This window comes from Agrilus planipennis, unplaced genomic scaffold (assembly GCF_000699045.2).
Source record: "Agrilus planipennis isolate EAB-ADULT unplaced genomic scaffold, Apla_2.0 scaffold124, whole genome shotgun sequence".
NCBI lineage: Eukaryota > Metazoa > Arthropoda > Insecta > Coleoptera > Buprestidae > Agrilus > Agrilus planipennis.
The window spans coordinates 267,279-293,993 of NW_020438950.1; the positions used below are offsets into that span (position 1 = coordinate 267,279).

The 26,715-nt window shown below is 32.5% G+C and overlaps 4 protein-coding genes across 4 annotated transcripts in view; 3 read left to right on the plus strand and 1 right to left on the minus strand.

The window, feature by feature from the left end:
- Nucleotides 1–25,135, minus strand: part of LOC108735004 (bifunctional heparan sulfate N-deacetylase/N-sulfotransferase) — a 55,616-nt gene extending 30,481 nt beyond the window's left edge. Inside the window, exon 1 of the mRNA XM_018466786.1 lies at nucleotides 25,085–25,135. The gene's annotated coding sequence lies outside the window, so the exon portion shown is untranslated. The remainder of the gene's footprint in view (nucleotides 1–25,084) is intronic.
- LOC108735014 (cuticle protein 8) lies at nucleotides 3,622–13,177 on the plus strand. The gene is made up of 3 exons (XM_018466799.2): nucleotides 3,622–3,684; nucleotides 3,832–3,996; nucleotides 12,558–13,177. The coding sequence occupies exons 1-3, from the start codon at nucleotides 3,679–3,681 to the stop codon at nucleotides 12,822–12,824; spliced, it is 438 nt and encodes a 145-aa protein (XP_018322301.1). The 5' UTR covers nucleotides 3,622–3,678; the 3' UTR covers nucleotides 12,825–13,177.
- Nucleotides 14,197–15,844, plus strand: LOC112904560 (cuticle protein 19-like). Its single transcript, XM_025974799.1, has 2 exons — nucleotides 14,197–14,214; nucleotides 15,271–15,844. The coding sequence occupies exons 1-2, from the start codon at nucleotides 14,197–14,199 to the stop codon at nucleotides 15,535–15,537; spliced, it is 285 nt and encodes a 94-aa protein (XP_025830584.1). The 3' UTR covers nucleotides 15,538–15,844.
- The window catches only part of LOC108735011 (cuticle protein 6), a 6,173-nt gene continuing 2,866 nt past the window's right edge, over nucleotides 23,409–26,715 (plus strand). The window contains exons 1-2 of the mRNA XM_018466794.1: nucleotides 23,409–23,572; nucleotides 24,726–25,012. Of these exons, the coding sequence (XP_018322296.1) occupies nucleotides 23,546–23,572; nucleotides 24,726–25,012 (314 nt within the window). The 5' untranslated portion in view covers nucleotides 23,409–23,545. The remainder of the gene's footprint in view (nucleotides 23,573–24,725; nucleotides 25,013–26,715) is intronic.

The following is a 26,715-nucleotide window of genomic DNA, read 5'->3' on the forward strand; positions in this document are numbered from 1 at the left end:
AAGAACAGTAAGTATTTATTATAAGCAATTAAAATAAAAATGTATAAGCAAAAAACTAACAAAAATCTTTAAAATTGCATATTCTAAATTTACTACAGTTTATTCCAAATTAACTCTTCGATGATCAAGTCTCGCCTAAATTTATACATTTATAGCATTGGCTACAGTCTTCCGGATTGAAATTATGCATCTAATTAATTGGTTCAAACGCATTTAAGATAATTAATTTTTAATACATGTTGTTCAAGAAACTGCGTAAAAATATTTGACGGAACTATTGCATAATCCAATTTTATCTTAAGTTTCATAATTTATTTACAATCAGCTTGGTATTTTTTTATTAGTCAATATTACAAGTACATGTTTACAAATTTCCTTTTTGTATGAATTTTTATACTTACGTTAGTCTTTTTGTGTAGGATTATCTACACTCAACGATATTTGAAACATTAAAATATATTTAATCCGAATTTTTAATTTTGTGTATCGTCTACTCATACTCAACACATTTGCTATTAATATTCACATCTACAATTTTTTCTGTATGTAGTAATTGATTACATAAACAACACAAGCGTAGGATTGCATATGTCATTCAGTTATCATATCAATCAAACACCTTTGGGACTTAACATGTTTTATTTAGATAAAAAGTAGGATATAATTATTACAGCAAGAGGAACACGTAAATTTAGAAATTTTGTAACGACACGATAATTATGCAAATAAACCGATAGTTACAGTTCTTTTATACATATATAGCACTTTTTTTGACAAAAAATGAAAACTACAACTGCTAATATTCAGTGAAAGCGTCGCCATTGTCTTTGATATGGTTTCTAAATCGGAAAATAAATAATAATTTGCATAAGGCCGTGTGAAAAGAAATTTTCACCTGGGGCATAGTGTGAAGACGCCCTACACTGTATACTCAACGTCAGTTCAAATGTTAGTAGTCAATTATCAGAATGTATTTAATATGTTATTGCAATAAGAACTGCAATGGATTCCTTTTTAACAAAAACAACGCAGTTAATCCATTTAAATTTGACATTATTATATAGATAATTTTTTTTTTAGTTAGAAATACTTTGAACTAGTTAGTTATTGAGTTATTTCTATATAATCAATTTCTTCATTACTCATTTACCATAGTCATAGAGTATTCTGTAATTGTATTTGAAATACTTTTCAGTTAATGCATGTGATAATTTTTTTTGTCCATAAGCGATTTATTTGTAGGCAATTCATCTCAATAGAATATGTACATGAATGTTGTTATACCAATTATAATGATGTAAATATTTTTTCCGATAAAAAATCACAAACTAAGTATTTATATTTGTTTGTAAATACTTTTAAGCAAGTATTTTTTATAAACATGTATGGTTTTATACTTGAATATAATTTATAAGATGAAGAAGAGTATTTGTATTTGAACACTTTTTAGAAGGTAATATCAGCTAGCACAGACTGTAGTATCTGTGTTCGCTGATAATCCAATTTTAGTACAAAATTAATGCAGTTAGATGACAGGACGAATAATAGAATTATTCGACATCTGGGATGGTGTTATGTGTCAAGGAAATTATGTCGTAAATAACATTGAAATTTCACTGGTGTGAAAGGGAACAATCGACCCTCGGTGTTATCAGAAGAACTTTATATGGTTTTATATACTCGATACGCAATCAAAACCATAAAACACATAAGTAACAAGTATTTATTAGCTGTCAAATTTTTTTTCAATTGAGAAATCTCCTAGTTCCACATATGATTTGCTCCATTATTATTTATCAGAACAATTATACATTTTTAAAATCAGAGAAAGGGAGAAAAATCAGAAGACATACATAAGTGTTGCATTAAAAAAATGTACTTCAAACACACTCCTGTTTGAGAAAATACCACAAATGGCGCGGTAAACGCCATCTGTAGTAGAAAAAAAAATTAGCATCGTACTACAGATGGCGTTTATCGCGCCATTTGTGGTACTTTCTAAAACGCGCTGTTAAGACAGCAGGTGAAAGTTGGTCTGTGTTCTGTCGGAGCTGTCTATGACGCGCTGATGAGATCCAAAAAGATCGCAATCGCGATCCGCGTCTGACAGTTTCGATAGAATACAGACCACTTCCAATTATTTTACTACACTCCTGTATACTAACAGGTTTACAAAAATTTGAAATTATTACAAAAAAGTTACGTAAATCATTATTTCGAATTTTCACTATATCACTTTTTATAACGATAAAGGGAGTATCAAATTAGAAAATTCACCCTGCACGGTCATAGCAATGAGTAGTTTCCTGATAAGTTACACTCGTCATATATAACTAGAAATTCCTTAACCTGCTTTGATAAGATTTAGATTCTCTTAGAGCTTTCAGGGTTGATTAGGAAACACACAATAAGTCACGCAAAAAAATTGTTATTACATTATCTAACCTTACAAAAACACATACCGCAATTTTGCAATTACTTGTTTTACAAATAATAAGGCAGATTTGTGTATCTGTTATAACGGATATGAAGAAATGTGTAATAACTAAAATTTTAACAGTTTACGAAAACCGTTGCTAATTATAAACATCATTATTCTTGAGTATTATTTAATTATGATGTTGTGTTTGTTTCTTATAATGCATTAAAATAAGCTTTCGAAAATGGCTTATATTGAGAAATAAGAAAATTGATTCAACTATAATGACAGTGAATATTTTAGCTTCTGAAAGTAAAGGGTTCAATGTGTGATAAAGAAAAAATTTCCGTAAGCTACTGCTAAAAATAATCTTTCAGAAAATAAATTTTTTAATTTTTCCTTTTATAAAATGATTAAGAAACAGTTACCAATAGAGCACTATTTGGTATCTATAATTTTCATAAAATTCAATTGTTTCAAACTTGACAATATTGATTCTGCAGTACTGTAGCTTCCTCAAAAGTTTCGCTTGAAACAAACTGTTTTAACAATTTCTTACGTAACTAGTGTCAAGTAAATTTTTACAACATGAATTTCCCAAATATTAAACAATAATATACAATTTAAAGCTTTTGTTTACTGTATGCAGAATTTCAAAGTCATTTTTAAAATTGATACTATGGATGAATAAAGATTTATCGTAATGAGTCTATTGTTTAATTAAGAAATGAGTTTTTGTTAATTATTCGTATTTTGAAATTTCGTTCAGGTTTTCTTGCAGACTAGTTGGTTCAACATATTCAACTTTCTTTAGCATCTTCAGCAAACTTCAAAGCTTATGTTTTACATTTATAATTGCAACTTTGTTGACATGTCGTCCAATTAAATAATAGCATGTTTTAAATACGTATTGTTACAAACTACCTTTAAAGTTATCTCAACGAACGTAGTAAGCAATTCGACGTATCAATCCACATTCGTACGTATGTGATACAAACATACAAACTGTAGTAGGTACGTATAATGCAATTGCTACTTTCATCTCTACGTACCCGGCAAACTATGTGGCTACCTTTTGAAGGTAGGATACGTTGACATGTGTTGCAAAAGTAACACTTGTTAGAAACGCAATTTACCGGGGTTTTCGTAGTGGGATTGAACCCCAAAATGCTACGTATAAATACCATTCGCGATTTCGTTAAGCTAGTATTAAACTCTTCACCATTTCTTCCTTTACACACATTAGGCAGAAGTTTAAAATGAAGGTGATAAGAATTATGTATTTCTTTTTATTATTTCCGAATTTTATCGTTCATTTTTAATCCACTGAATCGGTTAAATTCTTTTTGGTTAACTCTATCCCAAGATTTGCAAAAAGAGTGGTTAATAAATTTTTGTGTTGTTATTGCTAGGCTTTCGTTGCCCTTTGCCTTATCGCTGCAGCTGCATGCAGTCCTGTGGAATATGGGGGACATGAATATGGGGGACATGAATTAGAGGCCGCTCAACTATATCAGCCCGCACCCGCACACTTTATCCACGCAGCCCCCGCACATAAAGTCATTGCTGAACCAGTGGTAAGTGATTTTCCATAAAAATTTTGCTTCTTATGATCCATTTGATATTGATAGTACGTTTTAAAACAGGCAGGCGATTAAAAAGTAATTTCGTTGTTGTAATCGTACATATGCGTTAATGTAATACCTAAATCTATCCTGGAATTTATTTTGAGAGTTCCGTATGTGAAAAGCAATAATAAACTTCTAATAAGAACTCTCACATGTCGATTCCTTTGTCTGCCAGGAAAACATTTAGTGGATTGTTTTTAATCTATATTTATAAAACTCATAAAAACTATATCCAAAGTTCTTGATTTAACGCTTTTTTTGAGAAAGAAACTACCATTTCGTTAGGTTTTTTTAGTTCAAATCAAGTTCTTTGTTACAGTTAGTTCTTGTCATTCAAGGTACCTAATACCTAACAAAAAATTAAAAACCAAATTCCAACCCCCGATCTTTGAAAGTGAGTAATTATTTAACGAAGCGTTTTCAGATATACCTTCACAGAACTTTTTTTTCGTTTGGGGTCCTGAATTCATATTTTATGTTTGGCACGTTAAACCTAAAACACCCGGTATAAAAATTCTTGAGCTGTATATGCATGATTAACTACTATTTATTTTATCATTTTGTCGATAAATAGAGAAAGTGTTATTAAAACACAGACATTAAGTTTATAATTAATTACGTACTTGGTCATTACAAATGCAAATTATTTCATTATATGCACTATAAGCTGAGGATAACGCCGTGTTAACGTTTCTTTCTGTAAAGATCTGCATTCAGCTGATTATGTCCATAAAGTTTGATTATTGACAATGATCTTGAAATTTTTCTTGTTGTGAATAAGATGTTGGAAAGCTGAATTGACTTTCACATCAACTCATAAAAACTATATCCAAAGTTCTTGATTTAACGCTTTTTTTGAGAAAGAAACTACCATTTCGTTAGGTTTTTTTAGTTCAAATCAAGTTCTTTGTTACAGTTAGTTCTTGTCATTCAAGGTACCTAATACCTAACAAAAAATTAAAAACCAAATTCCAACCCCCGATCTTTGAAAGTGAGTAATTATTTAACGAAGCGTTTTCAGATATACCTTCACAGAACTTTTTTTTCGTTTGGGGTCCTGAATTCATATTTTATGTTTGGCACGTTAAACCTAAAACACCCGGTATAAAAATTCTTGAGCTGTATATGCATGATTAACTACTATTTATTTTATCATTTTGTCGATAAATAGAGAAAGTGTTATTAAAACACAGACATTAAGTTTATAATTAATTACGTACTTGGTCATTACAAATGCAAATTATTTCATTATATGCACTATAAGCTGAGGATAACGCCGTGTTAACGTTTCTTTCTGTAAAGATCTGCATTCAGCTGATTATGTCCATAAAGTTTGATTATTGACAATGATCTTGAAATTTTTCTTGTTGTGAATAAGATGTTGGAAAGCTGAATTGACTTTCACATCTATAATCATTAAAACAAAAAAATGAAGATCATAAAATGTAAAACAGCATCGCAGTAGGTATGTGTGATTTAGGCTTTCTGTGTATTCACTCAAGAAACGATATCTTTGGATTAGGAATATTTCATGCATGATCGATTACTGTTTAAGTTCTTTGTTATTAAATTCTTGAATCAAGTGAAATATTAGTCAATCAAATTACACTAGGGATGAGGGTAGAGGTAAGAGTGAGGGAAAAGGTGAGGGCGAGGGTGTCTTTTAGGGGGGTTGCAGACCAAAATCACTGCAAAAAGTTTAATTTGTTAGATTAAGTCAGGTCACGTAAGGGTTTGGCTACGTTGTATTAGTTGACCGAGCGGCATGGCCTAGAGGTTTAGACCATTGCTTGGCATTCGGGAAGACGCCGGTTCGATTCCGGGTCCGTCTGGCTCGGTCCAAGTTTTTCTGTGGTTTCCTTGGATCACTTAGGCAAATACTGAGGCAGTAATATTCCACAGATAATCTTTCATTCTCTTCTGTCTTCATTTCGTCCGTCTCATCTTTCTCACCCGAACCACCACCCACCCATTCCCACGATTCCTAAAAGCAGGCTGAAGAGGGCCTTCCGCCCTACCTTCCGGCATAGTCCGGAGGGACTGCCCGCCCACCAGTATTACTGGCTGGTGGGAATGAAACACCCAAAAGTTTTTTTTTGTATTAGTTACGTTTTCAAGTTTCCGATTTTTCACCTCCTCCCATTGCGCCTTCCTCTCTGCTCTTATCTGAAAATATTTTTGTACAATACTCCTACCGAGTGGGAAGTACGAAGTATTTTCCCTGGCTTCAGGAGCAAAAGTACAGCATTCACACTATTTTACGTCATCCCTACCATCTCCTGTTTGACAGATGCTTACCTCATACGAATAATTACCTTATCGATCTTTCAACTCCACCCCTTCTGCCACAACACCCGACAGCCGATTAATTTCGACGAAGATGTACTCTAGTAACCCCCGTTTATGATCCCGCGCAACCCCAATTTCACATGGGACTAGGATCAAATTTCACCTGCACTCCAATGGGGGTAAATTTTACTACCAACTCCTCTACCTCACCCCCAACAAATTCCAATGGGTATATATACTAATAACCCACCTTGATCATCCCTATCATATCAATACAATACGGAGGTGGAGTGAAAATGTAAATAATTACCATTCTTTGGCGAAAAGCATTTTTTCGATGAAGAATCTAGAATTTCTGACTTAAGAGTAACAATTTTTGATTAAAAATTTTTATTATTATCAAAGATGAAAGAATATCATTTTTCAGTGTTCTTAAAATGCTTACAGTTATATTACTTATATTATTATATCTAATCTCGCGTGTGATCGATTTTCGATCAATTAACTTTACCTAAAATAAGAAAGAAAAAAAAATGTATTGCATCGGTCGGGATGCGATCTGGACCGCTTACGCGGTACTGAACCGTTTAAAAAATGCTTTTTACAAGTAAACTTTGTGTCACTTATACGGTGCTTTGAATTGGTATTAATTATAAATTAATTTCAATTGTATTTTACATGTCCTAACATCAACATAAGCACAAACTTTGTTTTGTACACATCTATGACGTAGTGTCTTTCGAATTATGTTTACAAGTTTGATTTCTCTCCTTTTATAGTAAAACCAAAAAATAAAATAAAATAAGTTTTGACGCTTGCATATTAATACTTAGGCATATAAGGCAAAATGCTCATTAGCGAAATTGCATAATTTACTGAAAACTGTCTTAAACCAGCCTAATTTTCAAAATTTTTTGAACAAAGCGCAACATCCCTCAATAGTTTTAAATGACATTCAGTTGGACTTGCTTTAGTTTATTATTTGTATCAAAAGATGACTGAAGACATTTGTACGAATTTGACTATACCAGAATGTAGTATTTTTACGATGATGCCGCCCTTTGATTGACAATTGCATGCTGTAATACAGTATCCCTATGTTTGTTTATCAACTCGTTACCACTGTATACTGTATAAGATTTATTTGCAATACACAAAATAAGGAAATAAAACAAGTACTCTTGTATAAGTGTATTGCACAATAACATTGAAGTAGCAACTTAAAATTTTCTACAAAAATAAATTGTTGTCAGACAAGTAGCTACATTCGAGAAATAAGAAAGTATAGTGTAATGTATTATCCGTTACGAAATTCATCATACTAACATTTTTCTCTCTATTAATCACTCACATAATGTCTGATTAGATGTATGAATTTTCAATACCGGAGTAGTAATACTGAGAATATGTAATTACTTATATAATATTATTTATTTGTTTTATAACATCAAATTTTCGGAATGGAAGTGGATAAAAATAGGCCAGACGGGCTGATAGTACACCTAATCAGGCTTGAAAGGTTAGTTAGAGACATATTAAAAGCAGAAACCGGCGTTAAGAGGGGTAGAGGTAAATCTAGGTTAGGTTACTGTTCACAAAGAGTTAAGCATGTGGGAAGTTCTAGTTTTAAGGAAATGCGAAGAAAAGCTCAGGATAGGCGGTATTGTATTTAACCAATCTTAGAACAGACAACCCTATGATGATGATATAACATACACTTTTCTTTTGTTCTTATTTAAAAATTATTTGGCCTTTGACATCACCTAAACTGAATAATATTTTTTACTTTTCTTTATAAGAACCCTTTTAAATATATCCAAAATATAATGATATGAACCCTTTTAAGAGTAAAACAAAACGTATTGTTCTTGACAATGGTTTAACAATTTGCCTCATTATATTTTGTAAACATTTCTTTTTAAATTTTCTTGTTTAACTTCTCCAAAAATGTCTCAAATCACATTGATGATCAAATCATAATCCATGTTATTATGGAACCGTCTCGGGAGTGTACTTTTCCTATTGAAAATAAGTAAAAGTATATTCTTTTTTTATATATACTTTTAAGTTGTAAATATTAATCAGTTTTTATTTCATTTGCCGATAAAATTTTGCATGTACTTTTGGTCTTTAAGTAATGTAATAATCCGGCTCTGATTTCCTTTTTCATTAACCGCTTAACGCTTGTTAAGAGTGCGGTGTGTTATATTAGTAAGTGGTATTAGCGGCGGCCGACACAGCGAGCTCCAAGTGTTTCAGTGTATTACATTCTCTATAGTATAACGGTAGCGTTGTTTTATAGTTTCACTCTTTTATGGATAATTTGGAAAGTTAGGTTGCTCTTAATGGCTAGACTATTCCCTGAAAAATATAGGTAACTACCAGCCGGTAAATTATTTAAACAAACAACTGTTTCTTTCATCAGTTACATCACCTAAACCTATTCCTCTAGCTCGTTAATGCTTACGTACAGTTTTACTAGTTTCTTTTAATTGGATTCTAAAAATAGAAACTTCTTCAGGAGAAAAAAAAAGATCTTATCAAACAACTTCAACGAAATGCATTTAAACTATTAGAATTCGATTAAACTACAGAAGAAAATTAAACAGGCACTTAAAGATTTATTCAATCACCTAAACTTGTTTAACAAGACCTTCTGTACTTGAAAGAAGAACTTTTTGACAGTCAATATTTTGCAACAATTGCACCTGTATGAAGAAATTCTTAACAGACTTCAAAAATTGGAAAATATGTTCTCCATTCCTCTGTTTGTGTATACGTTTAAGCATACCTTCAGCAATTACGTATCGATTTGGTTCAAGTTTTCTTGTTTTTTTTAAAAGAGTAAATCATCGAGATGGTTTCATGCACATTTAGTTGGTCTACGACTCCGGAATTCGGTTTAAAAGTAGATATTTCTTTGGAGATATCAATAGTGCGTCAAGCGACGAACCCGCCCACAGTAGCACATAAAACATAATTATGCACTGTTTCTGTATTTGTATATGTACAATATTCTTTTTCCTTGCATTTCTAAGAGTTTCTGTCCACCTGTCGGTCTAAAATGGTTAGTGAATTTTTAAGGAAACATGGGTATGCTTAAGCTTGAAATTTTAAGAATTTCTATACAATTCACATATGACTATCGATTGGGTAAAGTCGGACCTACCGTCATCATCATCATCATCATAAGGTCGTCAGTCCTAAGACCTATCCTACCTTTCATTCCTAGCCAATTTTTTTTATTATTCTTTACTGGATTTTCAAAATTAATATATCTTCACTACACTTCGCATTTCCTCAAAACTAGAACAACCCACATTCTTAACGATTTGCGAACTGTAAGCTAATCTAGGTCCACCTATACCCCTCCTAACTCCTGTTTCTGCCTTTAATATGTCTCTGACTAGTCTTTCATGCCTGAAAAGGTGCCCCACCAACCTATCTCGCCTATTTATTATTGAATTCCATAGAGTCCTCTGTTCTCCTATTCTTTCTAATACCTCTTCACTTTTAACTTTCTCTATCCACGGTATCCTCATCAATCGCCTGTAACACCACATTTCGAACGCTTCTAACTTTTTCTTTTCCGCCGCGCCCACCGTCCACGTTTCGCACCCGTACAACGCCGCGCTTCAAACATACCTCTTTAACAAACATTTTCGAATTTCCAAATTAACCGTTCGCGAGTATAGAAGTGACTCCTTTTTATTAAAGGTCGCACGACCCTGCGCTATCCTCTGCTTTATATTCCTACTACTCCTTCCGTCCTGACTTATCTTACTTCCTAGATATCTAGCTTAACAGTTTGTAATTTGAGGAGATGAATATTATTAATATTGTAACTCCATAACAACACAATAATTATCTCGTCACACAATAGTTCTTTCCGGTGGAGAATTAATATAGATAACAACGTTGTGTGCTATTTCTATACTAAAATTTGTAAAACTCCAAACTTAGTGAAAGAAAACTGCTTGTATGTAAACTACCTATAGTACCTATTAAGTATACGGTATTCGTAGTTCATGTAACGCCCTGTATATTCAGTAGTGATACGTATAATACCTGTAAATACGTAATCCTATTACGGCATCGCAAATAACGATCGAAATATCATGTATCATTGTATCATTAAATCAATGCGTCTCGTAGTGATGGTAGTGATGTAATAAAGAGAGCACTCACTTCTTGGCTATGCATCTGATCCTATTTAATGACAAGGAATTGAACCGAAAGACTTCAATGTATTGCATGTATAAGTATGTAAATCAGTAGAAGTCTTGCGTACTCGCATAAATAATAGCGATCGTTCGACAGCTATCAATTTTATTACGTTTATGTATGCACAAGTAAACCAACTCCGGCCAATTGTATGTAGGAAAGGGCGATTGAAGTCGATTAGTAAGAATGTGTAGAATCTGAGAAGAAATATACTTCCGTACTTATGTGGATTACATAAATTCCAGGATATTAAACATTAAACTCCTTTTAAGAGAATCCAGCATAAATTTTGTTTACTATGAAAGGACAATAGGGTTTATACTAATAATAGTTAAATCCTTTTCATTGACAACAGCGAGAAAATTTAAAAAACATTGTCTTTAAAAGGGTCTTCATCATCAATATAAGGTCGTCAGCCCTAACACTGGTTGGACACGTACCTCCACTCTTTCCTATCCTGAGCTAATCTTCGCATTTCCCTAAAACTAGAATATCCCACATCCTTAACTATTTGCGAACAGTAATTTAATCTAGGTCTACCTCTACTCTTTTTAACTTCTGTTTCTGCCTCTAATATGTCTCTGACTAGACCTTCATGCCTGAGAAGGTGTTCTACCAACCTATCTCGCCTATTTCTTGTCGACTTCCATAGAATCCTCTGTTCTTCTATTCTTCATACCTCTTCATTTCTAACCTTCTCTATCCACGGTATCCTCATAATTCGCCTGTAACAATACATTTCGAACGCTTCTAACCCTTTTTTCCCGCCGTGCCCATCGTTCATGTTTCGCTTCCGTACTCCTTTCGTATACCTTTAACAATATTTTCGGATTTTTAGACTAACTGTTTGTGACCAGAGAAGTGACTTCTTTTTTGTTAAAGATGACTCGACCCTGCGCTATTCTTCACTTTATATACCTACTACTCCTTCCGTCCTAACTTATCTGACTTCCTAAATACCTAAAATCAGGCACTCCTTCTAACTGTTCGAGCGGCATGGACTAGAGGTTAGACCATTGCTTAGCATTCGGACGTTAATTCGATTCCGGGTCTGTCTGCCATGGTCCAAGGTTTTCTGTGGTTTCCTTGGATCACTTAGACTAATGCTGGGTCAGTAATATTCCACAGATAATCTTCCATTCTCTTCTGTCTTCATTTCGTTCGTCTCATCTTTCTCATCCGAACGACCACCCACCTATTCTCAAGATTCCTGAAAGGAGGCTGAAGAGGGTCTTTTGCCATACCATACCTCCCGAAGGTACTGCCTTAGTGACTATTGGGAATGAAGCACCCAAAAGTAAACTTCTAATTTTTCGTTTCCTATTTTTGTATTCGCTCTTTCTCAACTTTTTCTTCCCTTGCATACTAGTATTTTGTTTTACTTTTATTTAAAAGGTCTTAAGTTAAATATAATCCTAAGCTACATTTTATATGTCTAGTTCTATACAACAACCTGATCTAAAGGTTTTAAAGCAAATGATTGATCTGATTGAACAGATGCATGAAGTTGAAAAACTGTAATGAGAATGCAACCGTTATCTTCCAACTGATTTAATTATATATACTCAAAAAATTTGGAGTTAAATAAAATTCAAAGTATTGATCAAAATGGATGTTGTGCATTTTTTTAGATATTGGACACTTCATTAGGCAACTTTGCCCGAAATAAGATCCCTATAGTGAGCGTCGAATTTCAACCACCATGTATAAGCTGATTAAAACATAAAAAAAACTAGAATTTGTGGTATTCAGTGCTAACTCTAAGTTGATCTGTTAGTATAACATATTCATTCATCACTTAGATGATCCATTACACTGACTCCTGGAGTTATACAAATTGCTGGAACATTATCAGATTCTTGTTCGACGAGAGCGAATCATTTTACATGCATAAGGATTTTAAAAACCTCAAAATCCGTTAATTGTAGAGACTTAAAGAACTCTTCTGTTTGATATTTATACGAGAAATAATCCGTAAATGTTTTTTTTATTTGTAGGCATATCCTAAATACCATTTCAATTATGGTGTTAAAGATGGTCACACAGGCGATATCAAGGAGCAATCGGAAGAACGCGATGGAGACGTGGTGAAAGGCGAGTATTCTTTGGTCGAGCCCGATGGCACTGTCCGAAAAGTGGAATACACCGCGGACGATCACAACGGATTCAACGCGGTTGTGTCCAAGTCCGGTCACGCGGTCCATCCAGCTCAGCATGCGAAAATAGCCGTTCCCATAGAATCGCATGGATACTACCATCATTAAGTCTAATCATATACCTTATTAGTTAGTATTTAATGACAGGTGCACATTATTTGTGCAAGAAGAATTTCATCAACGTCATCGTGGTATGTTTGGTTGATGATGGTTATGAATGGTGGGATTGGTTGCTTAGATAGTATTGCACAAACCGTCTACGATGCTGTTGCATCTGTCTGATTGTCTATCTTCTTAATCAATTATACATACCCACTTATGTATCTGTATCTCGCATGTTTGTTTGTGTGCATGTGTACATACTGCGATATCTATGTAAAATATGATGTTACTTGCACAACACTGTATTCGTGAGTTTAACCCATTAGCATTTACGTTTCCTTCATGTTTTGTTACGATAACCTTTGTACACAACCAATTAGGTTTATGTACGTTTTCTTACATTCATATTAGGTACATTGCACTACGTTTATAGTCGGGGTTAAATTTGTAAATCAGCCAGTACGGATCTGTCCAATCTCAACCTAATAATACCTATGCCTATCTTCATTGTCGTTTCAATTTTTATATTTATTTTCATTTTCATTGATTAGATTTTATTACTAGATAATTTTGTTTGTATTTCCTACCTAAGTATTATTTTATATTAAAATAAATAATTTTGAAGAGGAATTTTATATATCATATTAAGACACCCTCTGCATTTATCTGCAACAGTCGATGAAATTAATTATTTTTTAGGGTTGAACTAAGGAAGGTATGCATTCAAATGATGATTTTATTAATAATTAATTTAATAATCGTGAAAAATACGTTACTTTATCTTCTGGGACAAGTTGCAATTTTCTTCTACCACTTGATAATACAAGATAAGGAACAATCTCACCCCATTCATACATCGTACATTTTAGAATATGTACGGCCCGGGCACCGCCGAGAATTACTCTTAGTATTTGATAAAAGAGAAACATACAATTTAGATATGGGAAAGGAGTTGCGCTAATAAGGGCTGTTCAAGACCTATTCAGGGTTCTAAAACATTTATTTTTATTCTAATGGTGAACTGACCACTTTTTAGACCAATGAATGATATGCAGTTTCTTACCTGAGACTCGCAATACATTGAGAATATAATAAAAAAAAAATGAAAAATAGAGCCGAAGTAAGAAGTCCACGAATCAGGTAACTCAGGATGGATAAAGTGGTAGTAATGAATAGCACAGGGTTGAGTTGTTTTTAATAATAGAAAACATTGCTATTTTTCCGAAAGGTTAGTCTAGAAATTCAAAAAAGATTATATTAAATATTAATTTTAAGATATATGCTTGGTGTACAACTCTATACGAATGAGAAACGAGAATGAGGAGAGTGACATAAAATAAAAAGTTAGATATGGTGGTGTTATGGGAAAATGGTAAAAATGTCGTGGGTTGAAAAGGTTAGAAATGAGGAGTTGTTAACAAAACTGGAAATTAGGGATCAATAAGAAAAGGAAAGATAGGGGAATTAGATTACTGTTCGTAAATATTGAGGAATGTAATACGATGTTCATGTTATTGATTGATCAACTTGTGATCATGATTTGAAATAATTTTTGAATAATAAAAAATAATTTTTTAAGGAGTAAAGGGGGGCCCATTGTACTTTTGGTTTTAAAAAATTCCAAAAATGCAAACAAATATTAGTAACTAGCGATCCGCCCTAGCTTCGCACGGGTGCAATGATGATACTAAATATGTATATTTTTGTTTTGTTTAGATTATTATCGAGAAGGGGAAATCTTCAAAAGATACCCCCTGAACATACTAAACATACTACTGTAATTTAATACTCTTTGAAAATGGTGTTGTAACCGAAACGATCGTCAGAATTAATAAAAATCTGTGAAACAAGCCAAGTGTTCTTTTTAATCCTAAGCTACATTTTATATGTCTAGTTCTATACAACAACCTGATCTAAAGGTTTTAAAGCAAATGATTGCTCTGATTGAACAGATGCATGAAGTTGACAAACTGTAATGAGAATGCAACCGTTATCTTCCAATTGATTTAATTATATATACTCAAAAAATTTGGAGTTAAACAAAATTCAAAGTATTGATCAAAATGGATGTTGTGCATTTTTTTAGATATTGGACACTTCATTAGGCAACTTTGCCCGAAATAAGATCCCTATAGTGAGCGTCGAATTTCAACCACCATGTATAAGCTGATTAAAACATAAAAAAAACTAGAATTTGTGGTATTCAGTGCTAACTCTAAGTTGATCTGTTAGTATAACATATTCATTCATCACTTAGATGATCCATTACACTGACTCCTGGAGTTATACAAATTGCTGGAACATTATCAGATTCTTGTTCGACGAGAGCGAATCATTTTACATGCATAAGGATTTTAAAAACCTCAAAATCCGTTAATTGTACAGACTTAAAGAACTCTTCTGTTTGATATTTATACGAGAAATAATCCGTAAATGTTTTTTTTATTTGTAGGCATATCCTAAATACCATTTCAATTATGGTGTTAAAGATGGTCACACAGGCGATATCAAGGAGCAATCGGAAGAACGCGATGGAGACGTGGTGAAAGGCGAGTATTCTTTGGTCGAGCCCGATGGCACTGTCCGAAAAGTGGAATACACCGCGGACGATCACAACGGATTCAACGCGGTTGTGTCCAAGTCCGGTCACGCGGTCCATCCAGCTCAGCATGCGAAAATAGCCGTTCCCATAGAATCGCATGGATACTACCATCATTAAGTCTAATCATATACCTTATTAGTTAGTATTTAATGACAGGTGCACATTATTTGTGCAAGAAGAATTTCATCAACGTCATCGTGGTATGTTTGGTTGATGATGGTTATGAATGGTGGGATTGATTGCTTAGATAGTATTGCACAAACCGTCTACGATGCTGTTGCATCTGTCTGATTGTCTATCTTCTTAATCAATTATACATACCCACTTATGTATCTGTATCTCGCATGTTTGTTTGTGTGCATGTGTACATACTGCGATATCTATGTAAAATATGATGTTACTTGCACAACACTGTATTCGTGAGTTTAGCCCATTAGCATTTATGTTTCTTTCATGTTTTGTTTTGATAACCTTTGTACANACAAACCGGCCGGTACCGCCGCAACCGCTATGTCCCTGCATTTTAAATCTGTAATATCTTCGAAAATATTCATTTAAATTAGATGCTGTAAAGGGCCATATTGATCTATATTAAATGCACAATGTATTTAAGGTAGGTACTTAATTGGATAAAAATTAATGCTGTATTGCTTACAATCGCTTCGTAAATAATCCATTATTTCTCATAAAAAGTAAAGGATAAAAATGGTTATTGTGGGTTATCCCTAAGAGATAGACATATATCATCGCGGACTTTTTTGTAGACTTTTTTAAGATGTACAATATTGTAGTACATTATTTTGATCTATCTCGTAGGGTTTAGCCAGCGTTTGCAATGTAAGCGCAAAAAATGTGTTTATTTACGACATCACATTAGAAACCTCTAAAATTATCAGTGTTTCCCTACTATATTATGCATGTATTATACATATAAACCTTCCTCTTGAATCACTCTATCTTTTAAAAAAAACCGCATCAAAATCCGTTGCGTAGTTTTAATGATTTAAGCATACATAGGGACAGACAGCGGGAAAGCGACTTTGTTTTATACTTGTCTTTAAAAATTTTTTCAAAATTATAAGTGGGAAATTACTTTAGTAATTAATTAGTACATCAAAAGTATTAGGAAGAGACTCTTGCATTATTATAAAAGGTACCATGTTTAAGCTTTAAAAGATATTTTTGACCTCAGCAATGAACAAAACAAGTTTTTTAAATAAACTTTTCGGTCATTTAAAAAAAGATTTTCTTAGCAAAAAGGTTTAAAATGTATAGAGTATTATCATATTTAATTACCATGTCCCTACGTCGTTTAGCTTTAGCTATTGTAGCCCTATTATTTGTTTAATTCGTTCAGGGAATACTTTTCAAAAGAGGAATGTGTAAATACGATCTCAGCGTGCAGTACACAAGTAGTAAATTCAATCAAGTTTTAGATTAACATTTATATCGAACTAAACTGTATTACAATAGATTAAAAAACGTGTTGGTCGTATAGTAGTTATCCGCGGTGTAGCGCAGTAAATGTCAATTTTAAAACAGTTATTACGGTCGACAGCTTAAGATAAATGCAACTACTGTAGGTAGAAAACTTTACGTATTAGGAAAGCAATTTTTAGACGAACTATTTTATGTACTTGGCCTACGACAGCCTATTATTATTCAGAAGTAGTTCTCGAGGATACGCCTATTCAAAGAAAGTTAATAAAACAAAAGCAGTAAGCAAAATAAATAACTATCCAATGAGAACAATGATAAGCTACTTGCTGACGTTGTCAGATGGTAATTATTTAAAGCACAAATACAAAATATAAAATATTATCTGTGACTATTTTTTATTCCTTTTTATTCTGAAAACACCAAATTCAATAGTTTGTTTGTTTAATCATGAAATTTTGTACATAAATTGTCAGAACATAGCATACCTTATACATAGAAAAAAATACTGTTCCCGAGGGATAGAAAAAATTAGTTTTGTGGTCGTTGATGATCTTTGGCTTGGTTTGGTAAAACCTAGAATCCTTATAAAAGGATGTTGAAATTCTTACTGGATAAAACGATTTCCTCCTAATCTGGCGATTGTTTTCTTTATTTTTCCTATGATTGGAGAAGCGCAACAACGTTACAGTTTGACTGGGTGCTCCCATAACAATACTATAAATGATTAAAAAAAAAAAGATCACCAATGTATTGAATTTTTTATACTTGAAAAGATCGAGTTCGGCTGTTCATTTACGAGGTGGAACTATTTGAACCAAACTTTCAAGTTGGGTTATTATCTGAATCGACTGGAATTGACTGGGTGTCCAACCCAATCGAGTGAGTGCTCAGGCACCCTCGGACCCCCCTTATTGCGCCCCTGATTGTTTGTATTTTGTTGTATTATTTAAGTTCTTCAATTCTTACAATAAAATTATACTTATTATCTGAATCGACTGGAATTAACTGGGTGCCCAACCCAATCGATTGGGTGCTCAGGCACCCGCGGACCCCGCCCCCTTGTTGCGCGCCTCACTGTTACGTATCACATATGTGAAAGGCTCTATTAAATTTTTCTGTTGTATTCTACATATCTGNGGACCCCCCTTATTGCGCCCCTGATTGTTTGTATTTTGTTGTATTATTTAAGTTCTTCAATTCTTACAATAAAATTATACTTATAAGCGTATTTATTATTAGTTTATATTATTAGCTTTTCTGCTTTATTAATAAAGATAATAATGCGAATAAATAAAACGTTTTTAAAAGATGGAAGTCTTTGTGTTAGTTATAACAATTGCATTTGTTATTAACGGTAAAAATTGGTTTGGAAGAAGTCACGGATCACTAACATAGAACAACTAAAAAGTACTCTGTTGTACAAAAAATAAATTATACAAAAAAAATTGAACACTAATTATGACTTTAATATTAAATAATTAGTGATCAAATTTGCAGTATTTTTGAACTGGGATAAGGTTGGTTGAGTATGCTAGATAAGGTTAGGTTAAATATTGCTATAATAAGGGTCATACCGAAACTGATATCTCATATATAAACACAAGGGATAAGGGGCAAAATAACCCCCTAATTATAACCGTATTCGGTTCATCGCAAATCGACCGTGAAAGCCTACAAGATATTCCATTCATTGTTGTTTATGTTTTATGTAAAATATTAATTACTTTTACTACAATATCCTTTATGTTTTAAAACGACTTCATTTCCTTAGTTTCCTTTTTGACGCGAAAGAGTGTGACGTTATTAATTACTGCAATTATTTCGTTAAGGATAAATTTGATTTACAAATTGGTTCTTTGATCCCTCTCATCATCTTAAACTAAAAACAAACTCGTTTACAGTTAGTATGATTAATGATTAAGCTCTATTCTTATTAGCATGATAATCATCATACTTTCTTTCGTTTAATCGAAATCTTTTGATAATCTTTTTATGTCCGACGACATGCCGGGCAAATTGTGGGAAATACTTCCTTTTCAACATCTACAAAAAACTGGAATAATTATTCATGTACAAAAAAGGCAAACGTTTTGATACGAAGTCAGTTTTTTATATTATTTAGAAGAACGTGGTATGAATTTGTCTTTATAAGGATTGCAAAAATTTTGTATTAATAGGCGACACCAGCGTTACAGACAAATGTTGCTATGTTATTAACTATAACAGAGTGACGGACATTAAAAAGAGAAAACGATTTGATTATAAAACGATAAGAATCTCTGTATTTTGATTAGGCATTTATTTATTCTAAACAAACAAGAGATATTTCTCTTAAAATAAAAACAGCAAATAATCCGCAAGTCAACATAACATGCATTTATAATTTTGTTATACATTTCTTCCACAAGTTAGTGTAATACACACTTCATGTTTTTCCTAGAGCATTTTCAAAAAGAAGCACGTTATAGATTTTGTATTCTTTAATTTCAATTAAGAAATCACCTCACTGTTACAATAAAAGCAAGTTACCTGGTACTATTTAAAATTAAAATACCTTAACGTTATGCCAGCTTAATTAGCAATAATCTAAGTAAAAAACAACAAAGTAACAACATACAGCAAACAAATACCAATATCTTTTCCTACATGATGTGTTTTAACTTCCTATTTGCATGAACGACAAAGCCTTTCAATATTTTTTCTGAATTAGCTCAATTCGACTTAAGGGTGCAAACCATGAATTACAGCTGTTTTTAATTCTTTTACATGCACGCAAGGTCCTGTTCCTTGGTCATCAAGGTCATCGGACCTAACTCCCGTAGGGACTTATTTATAAATTACAAAAAAAACTCTAGAATTGAGCTTTATATTTATATATACCAAAGTTATGCATTTCTAACTCTAATGCAATTAAAATTAATTCGGAAAGGAATATTGAGTAAGGTCGTTCATGCATTCAGGAACTGAAACAATATATCCTTGTTTGTCCCCACTTAATTGGAATTAAGGAATACGAAATATATAAAATGCGACTTTTAGGAAACGGTTTGGGAAAAGTATTAAGTGTCTTATATCGTATATTTCAATAGTTGAGCATCCTTAAAATATAGATAAATATATAAAATCAATTTTTGCATTATATTAATTAAAAAGAAAATTACTTTATGCCATTAAATTCTATGTAACTACAAAAATCAAAAATTTTTGTCAGGAAAATAGTTATAGATATTTCTCGAAAATGCATATTTCGCACCGTATTTTTGACATTATTATAGATAATGAGATATTGGTATTAGTTTTTCCTTTAAATGTGTCCAACTTGGTCCACCCTATGGGTACCTATCTAAGATGAATACACGAATAAAACAACATCTCTCTAACAAATATGACTGGGGAAGTATCAAATATATCGGGGAATTACAACAACAGCAATGACCCAAAAGCAACGGCGAACTATTATCGATTTTTAAGGACAATTGACATTCGTTTCAATAACCGAAAGTAGTTTGTCACGGTATACGGCGATCTAGCATAATTAATATGCTATACACAATATGAGGGATTTTCATTATTCAATGCTCACACTATTGAGTGTTTATATCTTTAATTGTTAATTTTATTTTACAATAACTATCTAACATATTACATGTGTCATAGGGAAAATAGTCTTAGTATTGGAAGGTTTATTTTTCGACCTACAGCACGCATAGTTGAGAAAAATCCATGGGTTACTTGATGCCTCGTATTTTCTCCCGATTTTTTCTCCATTCGCCATCGAGATTGTATACTGCACATGCATACATAGGAGAATGTTACACGTCTAGATTGTAGCATCTACTACCTCCATCGTGGTGATCTTAGTAAATGATAAATGCGGCCACACACATAAGGGAAGTCTCGATTACATGAACTAGTCTATGCAGATAACGAGAACGTTGTAAATTGCACAAAGAACATGAAGTACGTGCATCCGAGAATGCATATGGTGTATAGATAGTATTGGTGTATCAGTATGGGTTTACATTTGTGTGTGTTAAATAACATGGACGAACATACGTTTTCAATATTATTGCATCTCCATGTTACATTATCTGGACCTCAAGTACGAGGGTGGATTGATAAGTTTCCGGCCTAACCAAGAGATGACGCCACTAGGCCTACCTTGAGGTGACATTCTATAGTACCATCCTTGGATAGCTTGTAGCTATAGTTTCAGCCCGATCTCCTTGCTAGTGTAGGTTTGACAGCACGCTGAACAAGACGCCTCTGTGGTTTTCGTAAAAATGGAAAAGCAGGAAAATCGTNACGTTGTAAATTGCACAAAGAACATGAAGTGCATCCGAGAATGCATATGGTGTATAGATAGTATTGGTGTATCAGTATGGGTTTACATTTGTGTGTGTTAAATAACATGGACGAACATACGTTTTCAATATTATTGCATCTCCATGTTAAGGACATGTTACATTATCTGGACCTCAAGTATATCTATAAAATTTATACCAACACGACGCTTTAAAAAATATTTTATTTTTCTTTTAATCTTTCACTTTAAGTTTCAAATGACGAACGTAAAAGTTTTATTGTTGTATCACTTTTATAAGAGGCTTAACGCAAGAAGGCTGCTATTATACAGGGTGTATTAATAATACCTAGCAAAGATTCAAAACCCTTAAAATGATTCTGTTGAATTTCATTCAAAATATCTTTAGTCTTGTTGCAGAGAAGGTACAATATGGAGTTTTCAAATTTAAAAATGGAATACTACAGTTGAATGCAAAGATGAGAAAAATTATTGTTACAAAATCTATTTGAAATTGAACTTGCAATATACGTCCTTATGTTCTGTAACATAATACGCTTTTGATATTTTTGGAAGCTGTTTTTTTGTAATTTATTAACAAATTAGCTACAGTTCAGTATCTGGACATGTCAGTCAGGGGCTAGATCATATCAATGGATGGACCCCTATGAGGGAAAAGTTCTAACATACAAAAGTAGCATGAAGGGAAAGAACAAAGAAATAAATTAGTTTTAAGATGTAATATCTATTTTGGTTGCAAACATAAATATTACCTAACCTAAACCTATTCAAACCCTAGACCACACAGCCATAGGGGGTGCGGGATATCAAATTAAAGCTAAGACGAAAAGGAACATAGTGATGGAAGTCCTACCTGTTGGAATCCTCTCGTTCAAGAGAAAAATCTTCTATTTAAGTTTATCACACCTAGGCCCTCATTCCTTTCGTCAGAGCAAAAGACATATCCGCAACACTCACTTTGATTGTATTGTCTTTATCTATTGTAACCTAAGCAATCAAAAAATACAAGTATTTTTTCGTCAAACTAAATAATAGAAACTTTTAAACCTCTGTGTCCATTTCCTATCATTTAGGTCAGTGCATCAAATTCGATTATGACAATAATATTGTATATCGCAAGAACAAAAATTATAATCTTAACTGAGTCATTATTGACTCGATAAATACTGTTTTACTGTGGAATCCACTTAAATCTTATTACCCAATCAGGACTTTGGTGTTTTTGTATTAAGCATATAAAAATAATATAATGGGAAAACTCAACTTGACTCCACTACGGTGGAAACTAAGCCATTCTAGTTTTTAAAATATGCAAAAAGTTTCAAAACTATATCCAAATGAAAACATAAATCTATTATAATACATCTATTCAGAGAAAGTCATTTAAAGTACAAAATATTAGTAGATATTTTGTATTTTAAACATACTCATTTCAAATAAACCACATCTAAGGTCGAGTAAGGTATAATATGACAGGGTTCTGGTTTACACATTCCTAAATTCCGATTTATGATCATAATTCGTCTAAATGAGTAGAAAAATACATATAAAATAGTATGAAAAGTTCTGTAAATATTATGAAAACCAAAATGATATTTTACGGTTTACCTATATTTGCTTAGAATCAAAGCCTGATGTTGTGTAATTGTAAAAACTGTTACCCTAATCTTGCTTTGATTCCACACTACAATTTACTTTATTGATTTAACATACAGTCATTCAGAGAACTACTTTTGAATTTAATGCTTCCCTTAAGCTAAATATATATTTAACATTTTTATTTTATATGAATGAGCAGTGAAAACATATAGCAAACATAAACATCTAAAAGGTGACATCAGGGCATGATTATGTATTAGACACAGACATTTGCTAATGTTATTTTTTTTACTTCATAATAATAAAACCTAAACTATGCGATGGTCACATTTTATAATATAATTTTACATTTTTCAAAAATATTCGAGACGTTTACAGGTAACCGTAATAAATTCATTTGTGGAAATAGCAAACTGGTTGGTTTTAGAAGTAGTAATTCTCCGAATTACCTAGTTTGCTTCAGTATGTCTCTATGTACTTTTTTAATTAGACAGAAAGAAGGTAAAAACAAAACGGCAGAAATATCGCAGTCAGCAACAAATTACTAAGTAGAATTTACATGTTCTAAGAACTAGTTCTAGTGGGATAATAGATAATATAGGATTTTAACTATTTTGTGACAGTTATTTACTCTTATGTGTTGGCTATTCCACCTCTACCACTTCCACGGGAGTGTTCGACGTATAAATTTGTTGGTCCTAAGTCCCTTGACCTTGTATGTGCTTTATCCTGCGATATCTAACGTGAAAGTGACTCAAAATAATGGGACATTTAAAGCAATTATCTTTGGTAAGTGAGCTTCTTGATCTTTACGTTCATTGATTTCAATCAACATTTTAAAAAACAAAAGATACAATCTTCTGAAAGGGATTCGATGAAAAAAGTACCTATTGTTAGCTTTCTAAAACAAAACATGTAAAGAAACTGAGTTTTACTTTGCATTCATTTTTTTTAAAGTTACTTTTAAAGATGCTCAATGTTGGTAGGGTTGAGTATTATTATTATTATTATTTATTACATGTGTCATAGGGAAAATAGTCTTAGTATTGGAAGGTTTATTTTTCGACCTACAGCACGCGTAGTTAAGAAAAATCCATGGGTTACTTGATGCCTCGTATTTTCTCCCGATTTTTTCTCCATTCGCCATCGAGATTGTATACTGCACATGCATACATAGGAGAATGTTACACGTCTAGATTGTAGCATCTACTACCTCCATCGTGGTGATCTTAGTAAATGATAAATGCGGCCACACACATAAGGGAAGTCTCGATTACATGAACTAGTCTATGCAGATAACAAGAACGTTGTAAATTGCACAAAGAACATGAAGTGCATCCGAGAATGCATATGGTGTATAGATAGTATTGGTGTATCAGTATGGGTTTACATTTGTGTGTGTTAAATAACATGGACGAACATACGTTTTCAATATTATTGCATCTCCATGTTAANGTATTTGTTTATTTTACTCTTCTTCAGAAGTTACAAATATACTAGAACTTCTGAAAAACTTACAACGTAGCGAAGCATATGATAAGTTAAGTAGTTTCGGGAGGAGTTATAGTGGGAAACAAGTTAGCTTTGTACAAAAAATAACAAAAAGCATTGAATGTGTGAACGTGTACATATATAACAACGATATTTACTATTATGACTGCGGTTTTAGATTCCAAGTAGATCATTTTTGGTGATTCACCATTGTCAAAGATAAAATCTAACAATATTAAAATAAAATGCAACTTATTATCTTGATCAAAGAATTCTTAGAATTAGTTTAGTAATTTCAGAGATTACCACCGACAAACAAAAGACAAAAAAAGATTTACCTCTTTATAAAATTTAGGTAGATTCTTATTAGATTAGTTTTATGTTTACGTAATTTGTAACCCAACGATTCTAAATATTTTTTAGTTGTTACATCTAATTTTCTTATTTACAGATAATCTTCTCCCTGTTTGCTACAAGTATGACATACGTATTAAAAACGTCCCCAGTTCAAATAGAACAATCTTTTCTAGACTGGTCACAGTATAACGCGTACAAAGAATCTTCCCATACCGGAACTTATTCCTTTGGGTACGACATACAAGACTTGGGTTCGAACAATGTTCAGTTCAAAAACGAAATGAGACATCCCAATGGAACAGTTACGGGCAGTTATGGTTACGTAGAATCCGACGGAAATATTCATATGACTCATTACATTGCTGATGAATCGGGTTATCGGTGAGTAAAATTTCTATTGTAAGTACGTGTAAATTGTAAACACGCACGCATGTATAAAAAATTGCAACTTACATAGCTTCGATCTTCACTTTGGGGCGATCAGAGTGGTGTTTTATATCAAACCTGTAAAAAAGAAATCAGAAATACAAATAATAAAATAGCTACAAAAAAAAAACAAGAAAGTCATTGGTAGAAGCAAAAGTATATAATTTGAGGATGGCATAAAAGGCGGAAGAACTGTTAGGGGAAGATCAATTTGGGTTTAGAGGAAATTGAGGAACGCGGGAGGCCATTCTAGCTTTACGGGTAACAATAGAGAAAACGATAGAAAAAAGATAGAGTGCGTATATAGGATTTGTAGATTTAGAAAAAGCTTTTGTCAATGTTAAGTGGGACAGGATGTTTAATACACTTAAAAATATAGGGGTGCAACAGGCAGTTATAGAGCTGGAGCTACAACGTAGAGAAGTAAATATTAGGAAGGGAGTCAGACAGGGATGCACACTGTCATCGCTACTACTTAATCTATATACATCGAAGACGCGATCAACATNATTTAGCATTTCTAAGAGAGCGTGATTTTTGGCAGAAAAACTGTGAGAAATTCTAAGGAATTTTATGAAACGGAAAATCATGTTTTAATACAAAGAAAATATGATATTTCGTGTGTTCATATTTAACAGCTCCATCAAGTCAAATTTTGCAGATCTGTCTCGTACAACTAATTATTTACAATTATCTGTACAAAATAATATCTTTTTACACTTTAACTCCTAAAATCTTTAATTCAAAACTATGTTTTAATCTGAAATATTAGGAATGTAATTTTAGAAACCAAAGTTGCAATATTGCAAACACCGATGTTTCATCTTTGGCAAGTTAATAATTATATGCGTAATATAATATGAAATCTTCCACTACAAGCAAACAAGTATTGTTTTTAATAATAAACCCTCATTCTTATCCTCAACTCGAATTCATCTCTAAAATGCCAAATCGTGAAAAGAAAGAAGCGGAATTTGTATTTAGAATTTATAAACATTTACAAAAATAAAAATATTTGTTTGTACTTATTTTTCTCCTTATAATATTATGGATCAAGATATTGTAAAAGGCAGTTGATTGAAGGAATTGTGAGAGTTAGTCAAACACGCACTTGTTAAATTGTTATTTACCTTCTTAAAATGGATACTCGCGTAGAAACTAAAGGAAGTTAAAAATTTTATTTGAGAGAATCTCAATAAGTTAACAGTTAACCCATTTTACAATCTCGTTATTGTCACAAAAACTTTTAAAGAGAAAAAAAAATTGATACCAGACAAAGCATGTACCTAGGTACAAAAGCTAATGCTGCAAGAAACATCTTTCGTAGACAAATACATACGATTTTTAAAAAACCAAACGTTTCGCGTAGGTACCATGACGGAAAAAAAAACTAGGAAAAACTGTGAAAAAATCTAAGGAATTCTATGAAACTGAAAATCATTGAAAATGATGCTTTTCATACAAAAGAAATATAATGTTTCAGAATTTTTTATGGATTCTTCTGAGAAAGACATGATAATTGAATAAGAAAAATGTATTCGAAATTTTTTATTTTTTAAAACTAAAATACTGGTATGCAAGGGAAGAAAAAGTAGGGAAAGAGCGAATATAAAGATAGGAGACGAAAAATTAGAAGAAGTGGCTGATTTTAGATACCT

What these genes read in the sequence shown, in the direction of transcription:
- LOC108735014 (XM_018466799.2), top strand. An exon ending in AAGTCATTGCTGAACCAGTG is followed by an intron (nt 3,997 to 12,557) that starts GTAAGTGATTTT and finishes TTTTATTTGTAG; the next exon opens with GCATATCCTAAATACCATTT.